The sequence below is a fragment of the Lissotriton helveticus genome, chromosome 2_1 (genome assembly GCF_964261635.1).
Source record: "Lissotriton helveticus chromosome 2_1, aLisHel1.1, whole genome shotgun sequence".
Taxonomy (NCBI): Eukaryota; Metazoa; Chordata; class Amphibia; order Caudata; family Salamandridae; genus Lissotriton; species Lissotriton helveticus.
In genome coordinates, this window is record NC_136059.1 from 940,015,214 (window position 1) to 940,033,856 (window position 18,643).

General features: G+C 43.9%; 1 protein-coding gene across 4 annotated transcripts in view; it reads left to right on the plus strand.

Annotated features, from left to right (window-relative positions):
• Positions 1 to 719: 719 nt before the first annotated feature.
• The window catches only part of HSD17B3 (hydroxysteroid 17-beta dehydrogenase 3), a 910,057-nt gene continuing 892,133 nt past the window's right edge, over positions 720 to 18,643 (plus strand). For 2 of the 4 annotated variants that reach the window (XM_078675690.1, XM_078675689.1), the window contains exon 1: positions 773 to 994. In XM_078675690.1, coding sequence (XP_078531816.1) covers positions 841 to 994 — 154 coding nt within the window. In that variant the 5' untranslated portion in view covers positions 773 to 840. Of the gene's footprint in view, positions 995 to 18,643 lie in introns of all 4 variants that reach the window. The other 2 variants (XM_078675687.1, XM_078675688.1) reach the window with 2 other exon arrangements.

The following is an 18,643-nucleotide window of genomic DNA, read 5'->3' on the forward strand; positions in this document are numbered from 1 at the left end:
TTTAGACTCCTCTACTTTGGAATGATAATTAATATCTGGAGGATTTGAATGTATTTGCTTTCTGTAATTATATATCTGGTCATATTCATACAATAATTCTGTCCCACCATTAATCTTATACAAGAGTATTTTCTACGAATCTCACAATGCTGTCATGTGGCCATGTTTAACTTCTTAGGTATATTTATCAATGGTGGCATGCATGTATTGCTGTATACCTTGATTGTATATCCTTTTCTCTCAATACAACAAAATACTTGAACCCAAAATGAAACATACACCTCGAAGCAAAAGGAAGCCACTTCTGCAGGGGAAAAAACGGAGACCCACAGTCTATCTAGCGCCTCGGCGTCCACGGGCGCATTATTCCGTCTTCTCCCTGTGTCGAAGCTGTAAGTGGCTAACTTCAGGGTCGAGCCACATTCGTTTCTTAAGCAAGGAGCGCCAGGCTTGGCCGATGTGACCCTAGCCTTCACCTCTGCGTCGATTATACGTGTTTTTACGTATACCGACACCTTTGCCATAACCTCCTGCCCTGATCTTTGAGCCAAGGTACTCACTGTCAAGAACTCCAACGCGGTGACTTCAGCCACCCAGCGGTCGAACTTACTTTCACAGCGACAACTGTTTTCGATTTTGGACGCGAAGAGTCGTCTATTTACTGCTATGGATAATATTCATACTAGAGGTTGGATTCCAGAGAGGTACGGGGAGGGGTAGCGATAATCTAAACTCTGATGGTCACGTGACGCGGCATTCGAGTGTACTTCTCACACTTGCTTTCGCCAGCTCCGCAGTAGCTCGCTCGCCAGGGACGCGGCTCAGCAGCACCCAGCAGCCATGGAGCAGCGCTGCCAGCAGCTCTTTGCCCTCATTGGGGGCGCGCTCTGTTTGTTCTTCCTCGTCAGATGCATCGGCTTCCTCAAGTACTTGTTTCCGCGCGCGTGGGGAGCGCTGCCCGCATCATTCTTTAAATCAATGGGAGAGTGGGCAGGTAAGTCAAGCTTTCCTCATTGTATCCGTTTTTTTGTTTACTGTTTTGCTGTGTGATTACGTGATTCATTTAACTTCCTAAAAGAAATGCAGGGTGTAGTGTCTTGATCACACTTTCAACATGCATATATGTTACGTATATATTTTTATTTAATAGTTGTGACGGCTGCGCTTTACAAAAAAGATTCATTGACAACGTATACAGAAGAGAGTCGGATGAATGATGTGTACATTTACAGCATTTAGTGCTAAAGTGAATGGGATTCTACCCTCTAAATCGTGGCATGCTTGCAGTGCTAGAATTTAAAACATTTACTGCAGGCACCCATTGATTGGGGGCCAAGGTGTGCCAGAGGAAAGGGGTGGAGTCATGAGGGGCGGAGCTCGACCTGCAGAGTTCGACAGTCAACTTATGCATTTATTTTAAAAAGAAAAACTGCATAGAGATTGGCAACAAGTACATATTTTGGCAGTACATTTGTTCTATCTTACTTAAGTATCCCCAAAAAGGATGCATTTTAAAATATCTAACAGGGTTAAAGCACCTGCTGCAGAGATCTTTGTGAGCCCATCGATTTTGAGGGGATAATAATAGCGGTAGGATAACTTTAGTGGTTAACGCAGTTCTGGGCGAGTTCTGTGGTTTGCCCAGTGACAGTTTGACTCATAAAGTAGCATAGTGGTTTAATGTACCTGCTGCAAGTACATTGTGTAACGTGCACATCACAGATTTGTATTTTATGTGTAGGTTGGCTATGTCTTTTGAGACTGAGATCGTTATGTTAATTCAAAGTTCATAAGTTCCAATCCTTCTAATATAGCACAGGGAACTATTTACCGGCATCAGTGAGCTGCATGCAAACTGTAAGTCATAGGTTTAGATCCTTATTGTTAAAATTGCAATAATAATTTATTGCATCGTTTGGGATGCAATTAAATTATTATTAGTAAAGTTAACCACAATCACTGAATTTTGTTTTATATCCTATTGTTGTGCTTCACTCAGTCATTCACTCTTAAAATATGTGTGGACAACGTGAAACCTGTCGCATATAACCCTCATTGTCTTATGTAACATTTCCTTTGCATTGCTTTGCACACTTGTATGATTTATTTTTCCTTTGTGTGTGATGTAAAGTAGTCTGACATTGAATACTCATGTGAGTAGTATTGTACAATAATTAAATCAAAAATTAGTAGGTAACGTTTAAATCATTATTTGTGTAATTACTAATGCACAGAGATAAATCTTGCATTCTTACAGTGCATGCACAGCTTTTACATATGGGGTTGAACTAAGTCAAAAACCTGCCTCCAAGTCATAGTTTCTCTAAAGTACTTGTGAAGGGATAAGTTGTGTGCCCTTGTTCCCTTCCATTGCATTGGCATCTAGGTGTTAGATTACAGATGTCTTCCAGTCAGAATGATACTTGAACAAAAGAAAGGCAAATGGCCCTTTAAATCAGGCCTTTGTTTCACACCAGGATGCAAGTGAAAAAAGAAAGCCCCCTTGTTTCCTGTAGGTTGCTGCTTCAAACACAATGCAGGCAGTGTGGGGGGCTGCTGAATTATATCCCGTTGTCGGAAAATGACATCAGGACAAAATAGGAATGTTTGTCTGGGCCAGAAATAGGTGCTGGAGCCAGGATCTCGCGGGATCCCCCTACTTCCCAGCACTGCATGCGTGCAATAAGACACAATGTGGTGCCAGTACAAACATCATAATTGTCTTTTAGACATGGAAATAAAAAGATTTAGAAGTTTTGATCAGCAGCATACAGCAGTAAAGAATACAAATATATATCCTGAATAAAATATGTTAATCACCATGTCGGTGTGGAGTGTTAGTAGATGGACCTTCAGCTTGAATTTGAAGATTTGAAATAAAGGAACATGTTTTATATAGGCTTCAGGAGTATTCCAGATCCTAAGGGCATTTCAAACAGAAGAAGTTACGTTTGAGAGTAGACTTCTGTTTGAAAAGAGGTGCAGAGTTTCATCTCATTGTCTTGTTTTTACCATAGAGCTTTAGTTTTTGTGTAACATAAAGGCATGACTTTAAGTCACTGCCTTGCAATTGAGACATACATCACTACAGGGGCAAATGACAAAATGTTAAATATTTATTCAATGTATTAGTTAATGTGAGAAATTGGGTTGCTGGTTGACTGGGATGTGAACCTTATTCACAATCACTTGCAGGGTGAACCACTAAAAATCACTATTTTAACCTGTGCTTAATCCTGCGTAGCTTGGCACACAGTCAGGCTTAACTTAGAGGCAACATGTAAAGTATTTATGCAGTACACAAACAGACTATATTTTAATAAATTATTTGACAGCAAAAGGAGAAAAATCCAGTAAGTAAAACCGGAAATATTGATTATAGAAGAATTAAGTGAAAAAGCACCAAAGAGCACTAAGTGCCAACAATGAATATCAGGTCGTGCTGGATGAGGACAAAGTCAAAAGTTCAGGCTGACTGTTATGGAGCGTAGGCCCAGCTACAGGGACAGGGTTGGACCCGCTGAGCAAATGTACCTTAGTCTGACGATGTCCATGTCAGGAAAGGCTAAGGAGTGCGGAGTGGGCAATGCTCTGATATCAATCTATGCGTTCCGCAGCGATGCGTGGGTCCTGGTGGTGCAACAATGGCAATGTGTCTGTTGCGATGTGAAGCAGAGTTTCAGCTTCGACGACGATGTTGTCGTCAAGACAGATGCGAGGACTTTCCTTGAAGAGAGTCACGCAGTGGTGGTTCCGAAGGCAGAAAGAAGGCTCAGAGTCACGCAGATGCAGCAATGCATCAGTTCTGGTCGATGCAAGCAGGAGCGATGCACCAGTTCTGTTCTGTGCAGTGTTAAATATGCATCGGTGCTGACCACACAGTAGCGGAGATGCACTGGTTCCGTCTCCGCAGCATCGATGAAGGGTAGAGCAAGCACCTTAGGTGCACTTCCAAGGGTCCAGGACTTGGGCGGCGCCACTTTGCAGAATAGACTCACAGATTGCAGAGTCCACGTGCAGAAGCAGATTACTTGAAAGTCTGTTACGGCCCTGAGACTTCAGATCAGGAGGCTAACCCAAAAGCTTTTGGAGTCACTCTGGGTCCTGTGGGGTCAAATGATGCAGGTCCAGTCCTTCTCACCCAGACCAGAAGGGCATCAGGCAGCAGGTCAGCATAACAAGAAAACTGTTCTTCCAGAGCAGCAGTCCAGCAGAATGTTGATCCATCAGCATCACAGCAGTCCTTCTTCCTAGAAGAGTATCCATAGGTCCAGAAGTGTACTGAAATGGTAGGGTCTGAAGTACAGTTCTTCTACCCACGGGTCCCTTTGAAGTGGGGTATACTTAAAAGAAGGATCTTTGCAGTTTGCAGAGGTCCTCTCTTCCTGCCCTGGCTCCAGATTCCCTACAGGGGGGTATGCAGCCCTTTATGTAGAGAAGGAAACAGCCAATTCAGGAAGAAGTGTGAGCCTGTGTACAGCTCCTCCCTCCCATCCTCCCAGGGTTGCCCATCACGTCACACCTAAGCTCCCATTGTGTGTGGCTATATAGGCAGAATGCACAAAGTCCAGCTGTCACCCTCTCCAGACCTTTATCAGAGTCAGGCTGCAGGCAGACAGGACTAAGTGCATAAAAATGGAATCTTTCTAAAAGTGGAATTTTTAGGTCAAGCCTAGCAGCGTGCATGCACTGCTCTGCGAGGCATGGTGTATCTACTCTGGGGGCGTAGACCGCACCCACCGCTTTCCATTTGTTCCTTTGCCTGTCAAAATTGCCTTCTTTTCATTCAAGAAAAACTGCTAGCTGTCCCGCCTATGGGTGTGTTTTGACTATCGTGGCGACTGCCCCTGTCTCTTGGCTTATCATATGTTTAGCGCTTTCCTTTTTTTCATTCATTGGTCCTGCGCCATTTCTTTTTTGTTTGCCTGCCTTTGCTTTGTCTTTCTTCACGGCCCACTGCTGTCATGCATACTATCATGGTCGTTCATCGGGATAAAGCAGATTCTATCATTTATTTACAACCATGGAAAGAGTCCCCCAGCGGCTGAATGGAGAAGATGAAATAGTACCTGTCCATGAGAGCAGAACAGCAGTTCAAGTGCTTTCTCCCACAAGCCTGGACCCAACAACACCCATGCTCTCCTCTTGCCCTCAATTGAGTCACTGCTGCTGTTTCCCGGACGGACAATCAAAGCTGTTCTTTCATCTTCCTCCTTAATTAGCAGCTACTTGAATGACTGTTGGTGCGGAGAGGAGGGCTTCCCTAGAGGGTAACCTGAAGCTTCCCAGAGAAGTGGGACTGGCTGCTCAGTGGGGGCTCGTTGCAGCATGGCAGCACTGGCATGTTCGGAATTATCAGCAGAATTAAGGGTCACGGGAAGCCCCAGTGCCTTGCCTGTCGTTTACCTCAGTCATGTTACGGTTCCTAAAACGGCATCTACTTTTTCATTCTGCTCCGACCCGCTCTCAAGAGTATCGCTGTTTGAAGTGCACGTTAAAAGGCCAGTAAAACTACTTTATAAGTGGGAGAAGATTTTAGGGCGGGAATTAAAGTAAACAAGCTTGCTTGTTGTGTGGTAATCATTTCGCTCCAGTCAGAATTTTATAATACTTCACAAGTAGTCCATTTCACGTAGCTATTTCGAGGCTTAAAAAAAAAATTGCCATAAATATTCAGAAGAGTTGACTAGCACGAGAGATCACGGAGCTAGAGACCAAGGGGTCTATTAGGATGGTGGGCGGACACGGTGACAGTGCTGGGACCGGCCGCCAGTGGTGCGGTGGTCCTGCACCGGCAATTAGGAAGCCACCGCCATGGTGGCATACCCCATCCACAACATTGTGGAGGGCTTTGCTGTGAGCACCACCCGCCACAATGCCGTGGAACCACCTTGTGCATTTGCATGCACAACGTGGCAGGCACCGCGCGGTACCTGCCACGTTGTGCATGCAAATGCAAGGGGGTACCATAATTACCCCCTATGTGCACCCCTCACCCCCCCCAACACCCTGGTGGCCCGCAACCTTGCCCCCACATTCAGGCGCTACATACCTTTCCATGGCAGCATCGCCGCCATGGAAAGGCACTACTCCGCCTGTAATGTAATATGGATGGCGGTGTCTTGCAGACACTGCCACCATATCCAGCCCCTTTTCAGCCCCGTCAACTCGTCGACGGGCGGAAAACCAGCGTACGGTCTTTCCGTCCGCCAGGGTCCCCCCGACATCGTAATATGGCGGGGGGAAATGGGAGGCGGGTGGCAGGTAATGGCGGGTGGATCGGCACCGCCATACGGGCAGTGTTGATCCGCCCGCTATTATAATAGACCCCTTAGTATCTTAGAAAGTGGTATTTGGGAGTGCTGGCTTCCACATTACAAATTCTTCACACCTCATCAGGGTTAGTAAGCACTTTATAATACCACAGGAAAAGCAAAGAAAATAACTTCTTTGTTTATGTGGAACCTAATAGCACCCTTCTGCAACTTTTAAGTAGTACTTTAAATGTAAGTATATAAGTGCTGGTACTCACTCTCCACAGTACCTCTTTGCTCCTGGGAAGTGCAGGTACTTTCCCATTAAAACTCACTTGGCGCAACCTTTTAGCCAAACCAAAGCCACCATGTGCTGCCTCTGTTTCCCAGACTTCCAACTTTTAGGGCCCAAACACTGTACTGCTCTATCCATTGCCATTCGCACCTCCCAAATCACATAATGCGTTCAAATTAGTATTAAAGTGTAGGGCATCAGCCTAGATATATATGTCTTAGTGTTCGCGATTCACAGCCTTTTTCTGGTTCAGTCAACCCAGACCTAAGCCTTTACTTCTCTAATGAGGTCACCTGCCCTCTTACCAATCAGCCCCTTTAATTTACATCACACCAAATGATCCGACCGGAGCTGCGCTAAGCGGGGTTCCGGGGCGGCTCTAGGCTCATGGCGGCCCGAGGCAGGGAGCGTAGGTAGGGGGCCCCCAGAGGAACAGATAGGGGGCCCCCGGAGGAACGCAGGCGTGGAGGCGAGTGAAGAGGGGGGGGGACCGGGGTCGGGGTGTTTGGAAGTGAAACAGAGCCGCCAAATCCCTGCCAGGGGCCGCCACGCAAATATGTATCCATCCTCAGAGGATTAATATATTAAGGATATATATTGACGTGGTGGCCCCTGGGGTTTGGTATCCCTGTGCAGGTGCACAGCTTGCACATGCCTAAGGCCGCCCCTGCGGGGTTAATTCTTCTGTGCTCACTGCCCTGGCTCATATAGCTCTTTATACCAGACCGCTGTTTCTAAAAAGTGTGAACTTTGTGCGTTTCTATTACAAAGTATATTAATATCGGGGTATTCAAGCGTACAAACATTAAAAGCTAGGTTCAAGTTCCAGTGCTGGCTTGCTAAAGTTATACTTACAGTGCAACTATTTGACAACATCGTGTGAGTGCCTAGCCTGTACTTGACCCCCCCACACCTTCTGTCCCCCATCTGCAGGGACCCTGTCACTGAAAAGTATGCATACTGTTTTTCTTAGAATACAATTTGAGCAACTTACATAAGAACAGAACATTCAGGAAAACTCTAATCTCAACATTTCCTCCTACATTCCCTAGTGCTTAAATTCATGCTGGGGTTGTGGGGGGTTCTGTGCACTCTGTGACCGGCTCCTCTGCGTGCTGCAATCACGTCAGTGTCTCTTTCCAGCACACGAACACACATTCAGCGCTTTCCATCCAACAAGACTGACTGCATCATTCTGCAGATCGGCGCCAACAAAATTATTTTTGCACCTCACCCCCGCGCCTATATACACCTGAGCCTTCACTTCCATATAAATCTGGTTAGAACCCTTAACATCAGATTTGAGGTTCACCTTTTCGAAATATTCACGTCGTTTTGTTTGCTGTTTTCCAGTAGAAAAATATAAAATGACTCTGTTTCTTGTTTTGATGTGTTTTGTTTTCAGGCTTTCACATTACATCACTCAGGTGAATGATTTTTTGATTGATTAGCATGCCATGGTGTGTGAGATTAGTTTACCAAACTAACATTTGAAACTTTTCTTTATTACTTTTTATTGTTTTACAAAGCCACATAGTGATTTTACAACTCCGAGTCAAGTATTAGTTTGTCATGTTTTGTACTTTTTCTAGCGCATATTTTATGTTGGTTTATTTTTATTTAATTCAACACTGCACATCCATAAAAATCATTCACAAACAAAATCATTGTTAAATTAAATCAGTAGGTGCCTTTTTAACCAAAATAGTATGCTTGCCCTGTCATTGCTGGGCTACACCCACGTGTTGGGTTACTTGCAATGACAACAATCATGTCAGTGGAGGTTAGAAAGACCACAGCTTTTAATATCGCAAGACCGTCTATAAAAAAATATATATATTACGAATTATTGATGGTTGACTCAAAACTTGCTGAAATTGTCAAATGTGCATCAAGATCAATTTCACACAGCAAACACAAGGTTTTAAGCTGCCCAGAATGCTGTACATGTGTTGTACTGCATTCACATGGTTGGAAGAGGATTGCGTGGGACGTCGTTATTGGCTCTGCTGTGAAGGCACACACTGCTGCAATTATCAGAAAAGGAAAATGCCATCATTAATTTTTAGGTTTGGCTTTTGGCTTTGCCAGTGCTTGTTTATCTTCTTCTACAATGGAGCACGGTGTGTGCAATCTTCATAGCATTTCTCACCGAAGTCATTAATATTCAGAAAAGTTAAATTTATTAAAACATTCTGCAATTAATAATTGAGCCCACACTAAGTTTGTTTTTAGATTTTAGATGTATCTAATGACTGGGTTTACTGTTATTCCCAGCATTTCTAGTCTGGTGATTCAGAGACAGCCTGAAAATTCCTATAGCAAGGTTCATGCCCTGCTCAAACAATTGGGCTTTTGGAAATATTGTGTATTGTTTACAGTGGGATGTGTGTTAAATCTGTCATCTTATTATGGTAAGCATAACTTGCCACGGACAATCATTCTTTAAGGGTGTTCAATACTCTAGTGATGCAGTTGTACACAGAACGTTATAGTGCTATTGACTTGCATCGAATCACGTGACTTTTTATCTGTGCTATAATAGGCCTTGGAATGTGGCCATAAATGTTACCAGAGGCAAGTATGTTTTCCTGAATCAGACTGCCCGAACCAGTGTTTAGTAACTGTATAGCTCTTTAATCCCTAATGACACAGCACTCAGGATAATGTGCTGCATGGCTAAACACTTATAAGGTCCAAAAGGCAAGACCTATTAGTTATACCAATACCTGTTAAAATTGTAATAATAAATTTGACTTTGCCGTTAAAGAGGATTTATCATCACAATTCCATAGGTACTAAACATGACAGATCTACCTTCTTCCAATTGGGAATTACAGCTTATTAGATATAATGAGAAAAACCCATGTTAACCTATGGAAGGGGTAGGCCTCACAGTAGTGAAAAAACAAATTTGGGACTTTTTCACTTTCAGGAAATGTAAAACTAAAATGTACACGCCCTATCCTTTAATTACACAGCACCCTGCCCTAAGGGCTACCTAGAGTCTACCTTAGGGGTGGCTTACATGTAATAAAGGGGGAGTTTAAGATTTAGCATGTGTTTTAAATACCAAGTCAACATGGCAGTGTAAACTGCATACACAGGCTCTGCAGTGGCAGGCCTGATACATGTTTCAGGGGCTACTTAAGTGGGTGGCACAATCAGTGCTACTGATCCACTAGTAGCATTTGCTTTGCAGGCTCTGGGCACATGTAGTGCACTCTACTAAGGACTTATAGATAAGTTAAATATGCCAATTGTGTATAGGTCAATAAAACCACATTTAGGGGAGTGAGCACAAGCACTTTAGCACCGGTTGGCAGTGGTAAAGTAAACAGGGTCCTAAGGCTAACAAAAATGAATCCCGCAAAATTGGAGACAAGTTGGCAAAACGTTTGGGGGAGACCACCCTAAGTCTGACAGGTCTAACAGTTAACCCACCCACTGTCTTTTTTTCCTTTCCTTTTCCCTAACAGTTGACTTGCAACTGCTAAGCAGCATCTGAAACATGCACTTGTTAAAATAATGGGAACCCATTAAAATTAGTTGGGGTTCTAAAATATCTCACTTAAGCTGCAGTGGCGGCCGCTGCAAAACTCAAGAGGGGGGCAGGAGGGAGAAGGCGGATTGAGGAAATAATATTGATTTTATTTTTATGTAACTGCACTGCCACCAATGCAGCCGGCCGCCTCGGTGGGCCTCTTCTCTCCTGTTCCTGATGGTGTCCCTGCAGTCCCTCGGACACCAGCACAGGCTCCCCACCCAATCCCAGCGCTGCTGTCAGTAGTTTGAGATCTGCACCAGGTTTGGTCTGAGCAGCGTGTTTTGCTGTTCAGACAGTGCCTGGGGGTCCTTGCTGTTTCTCCAACCCAGCTGTGCAACACAGCAGGGTTAGAGAAACCTAAGTGATTATATCTGTTTGTCCAGCCTAAGACGGCCGGCCAAACCTACATGCACACTTTACAGTGCACCTACTAATCCTCCTCACTGCCATGGCCCAGCTCCACCCAAGACTCCCTGGCTCAGTCAGTCAGCAGAAAAAAAAGAAAATATTATTTTATTATCATTTTATTTTTTGATAACTGACTCAGTGAGACGACGCTCCTCTGGCATTACGGAGGAGCCGCCCCCGTAGACTGCATTCCTTTCATAGGTATACAAAAAGCTTAGTCAGAGCAAGTTAAACCACTTATTTGTGCACACCACAGATGGGAGATGCCTACATCACACTCAGAACAGTTGCTGTGAATAGTTATGTTTGATTGAATTACTTACATTTAAAGAGCAGTTTTTCCATTCTTCAGGTGGAATGTGTCCTTTGTAGGTGCTTGGAAGTAGAGCGAAAGCTTGAAGACATACAGATAAACTGTTGGTGTGGTCCTCTGGTATCAGTGTGTTGCTACATTGCATCAGTTTTCCCGGGCTCCTTTCCTGCCCATCAGTGGTAGGCACAGAACGGGATTAACAGCTTTAGCACTTATGCTATCCTTTGATTAATTTCTCCTCTGTACTTGCTGCCATTTGCTGCTTGTAGTGGAGCTGAGGGATTTGTGCATTGTGAAAAGATAGAAAGGAAGAATATCCTTGTTTACAAATCAATATTTTTCCAAATAGATTTAGAAGCGCTGCCGGGGCCGTAGCCACAGGGGGGAGGGGGGCACTAGGGCCAGACCAGCCTATATTTTTTTGTTCAGTCTTGTGGTGTGTAGAGTTATCACCTTTAAACTGTCTGCAGGCAGGCCTCTTTATAATCTGGTCTGCTGGGGCATGTCATGCGTGGACCTTGGGCTTGTGTAGCGAGGGGATTGTGGGCCAGCATTACCAAGCTCTATTAGCTCGGACACCGAAAATGAAGGTGAGGGATGAAGGTGCTGAACCTTTACGCGCCCATGCTTGTCTTTCCTTGTGATTAAATAAACGGCTTCAGTACAAGCTGCTACTCCCTTGTCCCACCATGTGTTAGCATCACAGAATCTGTACGGGTACTGCTGCTGCACAAGTCAACAGCTTCCGTTCCTGAGTATTCCTAGCATGGTCACCATGCAGGATGGACATTCAAATGTATGCATCTGGGCCCCACATTTGATTTGCAGCTTATGTTATCACCTTCCCTCAAAGCTGTGCCTGGCTGTCAGCATCACCTGCACAAGGAAACTGAAACTGGTAGGGAGAATGGGGGTTGGGAGCACACTACCTCACAGTCCCAGCACAGTTCGCCCCTTTGCATCCTGGTAAATGCAGTACACAGTTCAAACTTACTTCAAAATTAGCTGGAGTTTTTCACCAAAGTTGGTGCAGACTTTGCTGTGTATCTCTAGACACATGTTTCTGGGTTAAGCCCTTCATCAGTAGAGAGCAGCAGTTTTAGAGAGCAAAGAAAAATCATCTTGTGTTGCTGGAAATGCTGCCAAGTTCCTCTCAGGCCACAGTACCACTCACAGGCACACAGGTGAATTTCCAAAGCTCGTCAGCTTGCTGGCTCAAGGGAGCCTTTTAAACAGAATGGGGGTTGGGAGCACACTGCCTCACAGTCCCAGCACAGTTCGCCCCTTTGTATCCTGGTAAATGCAGTACACAGTTCAAACTTACTTCAAAATTAGCTGGAGTTTTTCACCAAAGTTGGTGCAGACTTTGCTGTATATCTCTAGACACATGTTTCTGGGTTAAGCCCTTCATCAGTAGAGAGCAGCAGTTTTAGAGAGCAAAGAAAAATCATCTGGGGTTGCTGGAAATGCTGCCATGTTCCTCTTAGGTCACAGTACCACTCACAGGCACACAGGTGCATCTCCAAAGCTCGCCAGCTTGCTGGCTCAAGGGAGCCTTTTAAACAGAATGGGGGTTGGGAGCACACTGCTTCACAGTCCCAGCACTGAAACTGGTAGGGACTCTTGAATTCCTTTCCTTTAATTTTTTTTTTTTTTTTAAGAAGGCTGACTTGTGTCAGATTAGTGTACCGTGTGACCACAATATTTAATTGACAGGGTGTAATATTTATCTCCTGTGAGAAGTGTGGTCCGTTGCTGTCAAATGTGCCTTGAAAGAAAATAGTGGCTGAATAGCTCTTACCAGAGAACACTGAGTTCAAATTTCGGTTTCAGCTTGAGTAAATAGTGTGATCTTAGACAAATTAATGACCAGCTCCTAAGGTGTCTAAATGCCAATTATCCTGCTTCTAATCTACCCATCTGGGCCCCACATTTGCAGCATGTGCCACTGCCTGCGCCCCTAGGTTGTGCCATCAGAAAGTGCATGTACCTTCTATGCATCATATCACTAGCCCTTCACACTCCTCTATCAGCATTACCTGCGCAGTGAGACTGATATCAGATCATAACTTCCTATACCTTTGTACTTTTTTGTTTTTAATGTAAGAAGACTTGTGCATGATTAATTTACCATGTGATCAGTGTAATCATTTAACACAGTGCACAATTTGACTCTTTGTAGAATTAAACAAAATCTCTGTTCTTTGATGAGAAAGACAACATGGGAGACAATATGAATCCATTTACTAAATAGAACATTCTGTGACCAGGAAACCTGGTGTCCAAATCCCTGCTTCTCGCCTTTACCAAGTTGTGTGATTGTAGACAAATCACCTTACTTCACTGTTTATCACTGTCCTTGAATATCACATTTGAGAGTACCTTGAAGTAATTCAGTTTGGTATTTGACATACTCTTACACTAATGTTACTGATCTAACATAACAATACAGGCCATATATAGGAGAGTACATAACATCTGAGTTGTCTTTTAACTTGCTTGTGGCATCATCTTAGAGTGGTAACGGGTGGTGGGCAGAGGAAGCGGTTTATGAATGCTTCTATATACATATTTAGGAGCTTCATTTTAAATAAATGTCACTAAATGCAGTTACGTAATCTACTTACTATATTGAAACCCTTCTAAATGTTTAAGAAAAACATGTTTGGAATTGTAATTCATGTTTTTACACATTTGTTGTATACTTTACAAAACAAATTACACAACAAAAGTAAGTTAGTACTGAGGTAAAAGAAAAACCCCTGGGCCTTGCTTGACTCACCTGTTCCTATTAAATTGCAGTCTTGCCTGTCTCTAGTCCTGACTTCTTCAAGGTTTACATTAATGCTGCATGCAAGATGGCAATACAATATAACTTTTGGTAGTATAACTTTAGAATGTACAGCATTGTCAAAAGTGAGATGTGTACAACGTTTCTTAGATATTGAGGAGGTGTATTAGTTATTCATTTAGCACGTTCAATACCCATTGTGAGACCTAAAGTACAGATGGCCTAGTGCATTATTTATATAGCGCCTAATACCCCGGTCAAACGCATCAATTTGCACTGGGTTCCTGGGCACCCTTTGGAGTGCATGGTTGGAAGGGAGTTGCTTGTGGTTTGGGTAATGTGGGATATATCGATGAGGTATGTGTGGTTTTATGGAGTGGAGTGCTGCTGCGCATAAGCATGGGTTATGCATATACATAAATCAGTGGAGTTTCATTGTGGTGTATGGAGATCACTCAGTAGTGTCAGAGGAACTGAACCATTGACAGCACTGATGCACAGACAAGAGGAATTATATGGAATCTCCCAGGAGCAAGAGAAAAGAAACACATTGGAAACACTTTTTAAGAGCACAAAGGTCTATCAGATACCATCACAGAAATCAACAGTAGGACACACTGTTAACTCTCAGGGTTGCTCGAGGGAGTCTGCCCCGGAGCACCAGAGAAGCAATGGAAAAACAACCCTTTGGAGACATCATTAAAATATCAGGTACTTTATATGGAGACTAACCAAAAGCAACAGAGGTCTGACCCGTTACAGACCCGAAGGACTATTATATGGAGTCGGCCTAGGAGCAAATGAGGAGCAACAAGCTGAGGGCAATGTTAAACCAACAAGGCAATTACGTATGTTGTTCACACAGGATTAAATGGAGTGTGGTTGAGGGATGGACAGGAGAGATTAAGAGCAGAAGAGAAAGGGGTTATTGCCCCACACCTTTCCTGGCCTCAACAGATCCAAATGAGTAACATACCACATGAAGATGCCCTCAACATTCCACCCTCACTTGAATGCCTTGGCTGGAGTCCCATATATAAGAGGATGAAATAGCTGAAAGGGTGAGGTCAGAAGATAGAGGGTAGCAGATAGAGGGAGAAATAAGGAGATTCAGAAAACAAGACAAAAAGGAATGAAAGGGAAAACGAGAAAAATAGGAGAGAAAGAAACAGAAGGGCCGGTAAGGGAAAGGGAGACAGAAGATGAAAGATAGATGAAAACAAATGTAAAGAAATATACCACAGGTATGAATTTTGTTGTACATTATTGACTTTTAAGGGGGCCAAAGTGGATTGATAATTTTCTATAGGACCTCGAAATGGTGGCTCTTAGGTTGCTTTGAGGATGAGGTGTAGCTTTTTAAAAAGAAAAGTCGTGTTCTTGATTTTCACAGCAACAACTGGCACATTGTGTCATCTATCTCACAACAGTTTCTTGTGTATTGTGACTTGTGTACAATTGCAGGATCATATCCAAATAGCATATAAACAGATACATGTCTCAACTCTCCCCACTCCCCGTAGCTGCTCATACTGGAATGTCATAAACTTTATTACTGTCATTTAGTCACAAATTAAGAATTGTGTGGTATAAACTCTTTATCCCATATTTGTTATGTAGGTTTTTCAAGTCTAGTTGTCCGTACATCAGACATCGTATCTGTGAGGATGAGGTGTAGCTTGTCACTGAATATATTGCGGAGTTATGTTCAAGATCCCCTCCTGGTCCTAACAGGGCCAAACCAGGAAGTCACTTCAAGGCAACCAAACAAAACCCAGGCAGTGGTATGACCTGGGGGAATATGAAGAACAAAGCATTACTTATAGAGCACAGGAAAAAGAAGGAGGAATATAGAGAGAGCACTAATTCCATGCTCTTTATTTCACTCTGCAATTTTTTTGTTGTGTGGTGAATGTCAAACCTCATCACAGCTTCCTCAACTTTAGTCTTCCTTATGTTTTCATGCACTTCTAAGTATATAACACCTTTTTCTTATGTTTCATTTCACCTACTGGATTCTCTTTATCAGTTTCGAGGTCTGTCTGTACGTGTTTTTCTCTGTCATGTTTATAGAGTATTATTTTGTGTTTGTTCGTAGTCTGATTTCACTATTTTCTTTTTATTATTGCAAAGCTTTAAGAGCAAGATGACACTTATGAGCTTGCTGTCCTTACCATAAGTTATCTTGAAGATTGTGAGCCACAGAACTAGAGCCTCATTCACATGACAGGCAATGTGAGGTGCTGAAGTGGGATTGAATGGGAATGGGTACCAATATTCAGTGCCGTGAGAATCCATCTGCTTTCCACACAACTCCCTTTATCAATTGCTGAACTGTTGTGTGGTGGTGCCAAAGTTCAAATTCATCATTAAGAAACCGGCTAGGGTCGGATACAATGACCTAGTTCCTCCATGTGAAATGTAAATGTAAATGTAGTATACTTGTAAAGCGCACAGCTGCCCCAGCAACGGGGCGTCCCGGCGCTGTATAACACTGGGGAACCCGTCCTGGCTTTCCCTGTGGGATGGTCCCTTGCTGGGAGTCCCCAAGGTGGAGCCAGGCATCCCCGGAATTGGTGGGGCCGTTGTGGAGATTAGGCAAGCTAATGCCCAGAGTTGCCGAGTGGAACCCCTGATTAGAGTAAGCACCGAAGCGAGAATTATCGAGTCCGCTGACCAAGGTCCACGACCCTGCCGCGTTGGGAATTGAACCCTGGTCCCAGGCTGACTTCTGCTCTCAGGCCTGCCGCCTCTAACCAGTGAGCCACACTACTCCACCTATCAACTATTACTATTACCTATCAACGTCTACAGCCTTCAGTGAAAGTAGGCAGGTGCCTGGCACAAAGAGAAGCATCTTGACCTTGACTGTTTCCTTCGTCAAGATGGAGCCTCAGGGAAACAGCTTGTTTATGCAAGAAAACCTCTGGCAGGAGAAGTTCAGATTTTCACTCCCTGGAGGTCTTCGGCAACGATAGGGCCTTCTTCAATGGCAGCTCTGATGCAGCTGGGATTGGGAACCAAGGAGAGCTTCATGTCAATGGATTACAGAGACAACAGGAGACCAGTGATGCATCATCAGTGGATGGGCTGCCAGGGTGGCCCCAGTCCCTCAGCAGTTCTCCAGGTAAAAAGTTAGCAAGAAGTTTCTAAGTCCCCCTTTTTTGCTGCTAAGCATCAGGAGTATCCTCTGAGATAAACCAAGAGTTCCAGGACCTCAGGAAGTGAGGTTTAACTCCAGAGGAGCCACCAGGAGGGCCCAGGGCAGTTCGGCTCTTCCAGGAAAGTGAACTTCTTACAGCTTTTGTATCCCTGTAGGTCAACAGGCGGTCAGCGAGCTGGCCCTTGTAGTCCACTTGTTTCTCCCGGATACAGGTGGGAGCAAGCCCAGGTGTAGTATTCTCATGTTGCAAATATGTTCATTTACTCCTCTGCATCTAGCTGCTTAGCCAGTGTGAGTGTTCCAGTTAGAATGTTAGTGTGAGTGGAATGTTTGGGTGCATGAGTGTTGTCAGTTGAGGATGGGCTGAGCAGCTAGGAGGCTGCTCCTGGTGGGGCTGCTTGTTCCAGACTTATACTTCCTGTTATCCTATTTATGGCTGAATAAACCTTCTACATAACTCAACCACATCTGCCTCGGCACCATCTTTATATGTATGTATGGACCAAGATACTACATATATTATGGCGACGAGGATGGGATAAAATATGTAAACAGGGTGATGGGACTATGACCCACTCCCATCCCTATAGCCCCATTTCTTTATTTAAAGGGGGTGTCAGTCCCACCTTTGTTATTTGTGTGTTGGGTGTCTCTTCACTTCGATGTTCGTTGTTGTGTGTGGGTTTTCATCTTTTGGTGCCACATTGTGCTGCATTCTGTTCTTTATTCTGCACAAGTCCTTGGGTGTTAGTCCCATGAGACGTATTCCGTACAATTGGGTTTCAGTCCCAAACAATGTTTGTTTTTCACTTGGGTTTTAGTCCCATAGTGTCCCTTACATGAGGGGTGGCGTATCGGGTTTTCGCCACAGTCTTCTCACATGAGAAGTACTTCCTTGGGTGTCGTTCCGCTCATTGTATTTTGTCTGGGGTTATGTTTTCCCCTTACTTATGTCATGTTTGTCTTGCTCACTTGTAGTATGTGAGCTTTTCATTCTCTAATTACTTATTTTATTTGTTCATTAAAGGAGGAGGATAGTGTTAGTGTTTTTCTATCGCTTTCTTCTTTCTGTTTTTTCTTGGTTGTCTGTTTTCCCTCTCGCGATGTTATTTTACATTCATCCCTGGGTTTACATATTTATTGCAACAATTCTATATTTTTACTGTGTATCGTTTTTCTCTTCATAGTTATTTTCTCCTTTTGTTTTTCATTTTGAGAGGAAGAGGATAATGTAGTATTCTCATGTTGTAAATATGTTCATTTACTCCTCTGAATCTAGCTGCTCAGCCAGTGTGAGTGTTCCAGTTAGAATGTTAGTGTGAGTGGAATGTTTGGGTGCATGAGTGTTGTCAGTTGAGGATGGGCTGAGCAGCTAGGAGGCTGCTCCTGGTGGGGCTGCTTGTTCCAGACTTATACTTCCTGTTATCCTATTTATGGCTGAATAAACCTTCTACATAACTCAACCACATCTGCCTCGGCAACATCTTTATATGTATGTGTAGACCAAGATACTACACCAGGCCTTAAAAGTTCTCCTCTCATATTTTGACTGGCACTAGCCTGTGGGTATAGGTGACTCTTTGCCCCTCCCTAACCAAATGAGAAAAAGTTGCCAGGGTATACTTACACACCTTTACTGCAGTTTCCGAGTGCTCTTCAGTAAGCATTCCCACAATACCCCTCACTACCAAATTCCAACATGGCTTAAAGTTCCTTCGCCTGTGTGGAGCTCTTATGCCCAAAAAAGCAAACCCTCCTCTGTGGTCACTCAAAACTGTTTACGGCGGCAGCTCCTCTCCCACTGGGATTGGTACATGGCTGACTAGAGGAACAAAACAAGGGCCCAGCCCCATGTGTTTGCAACATCTGCCT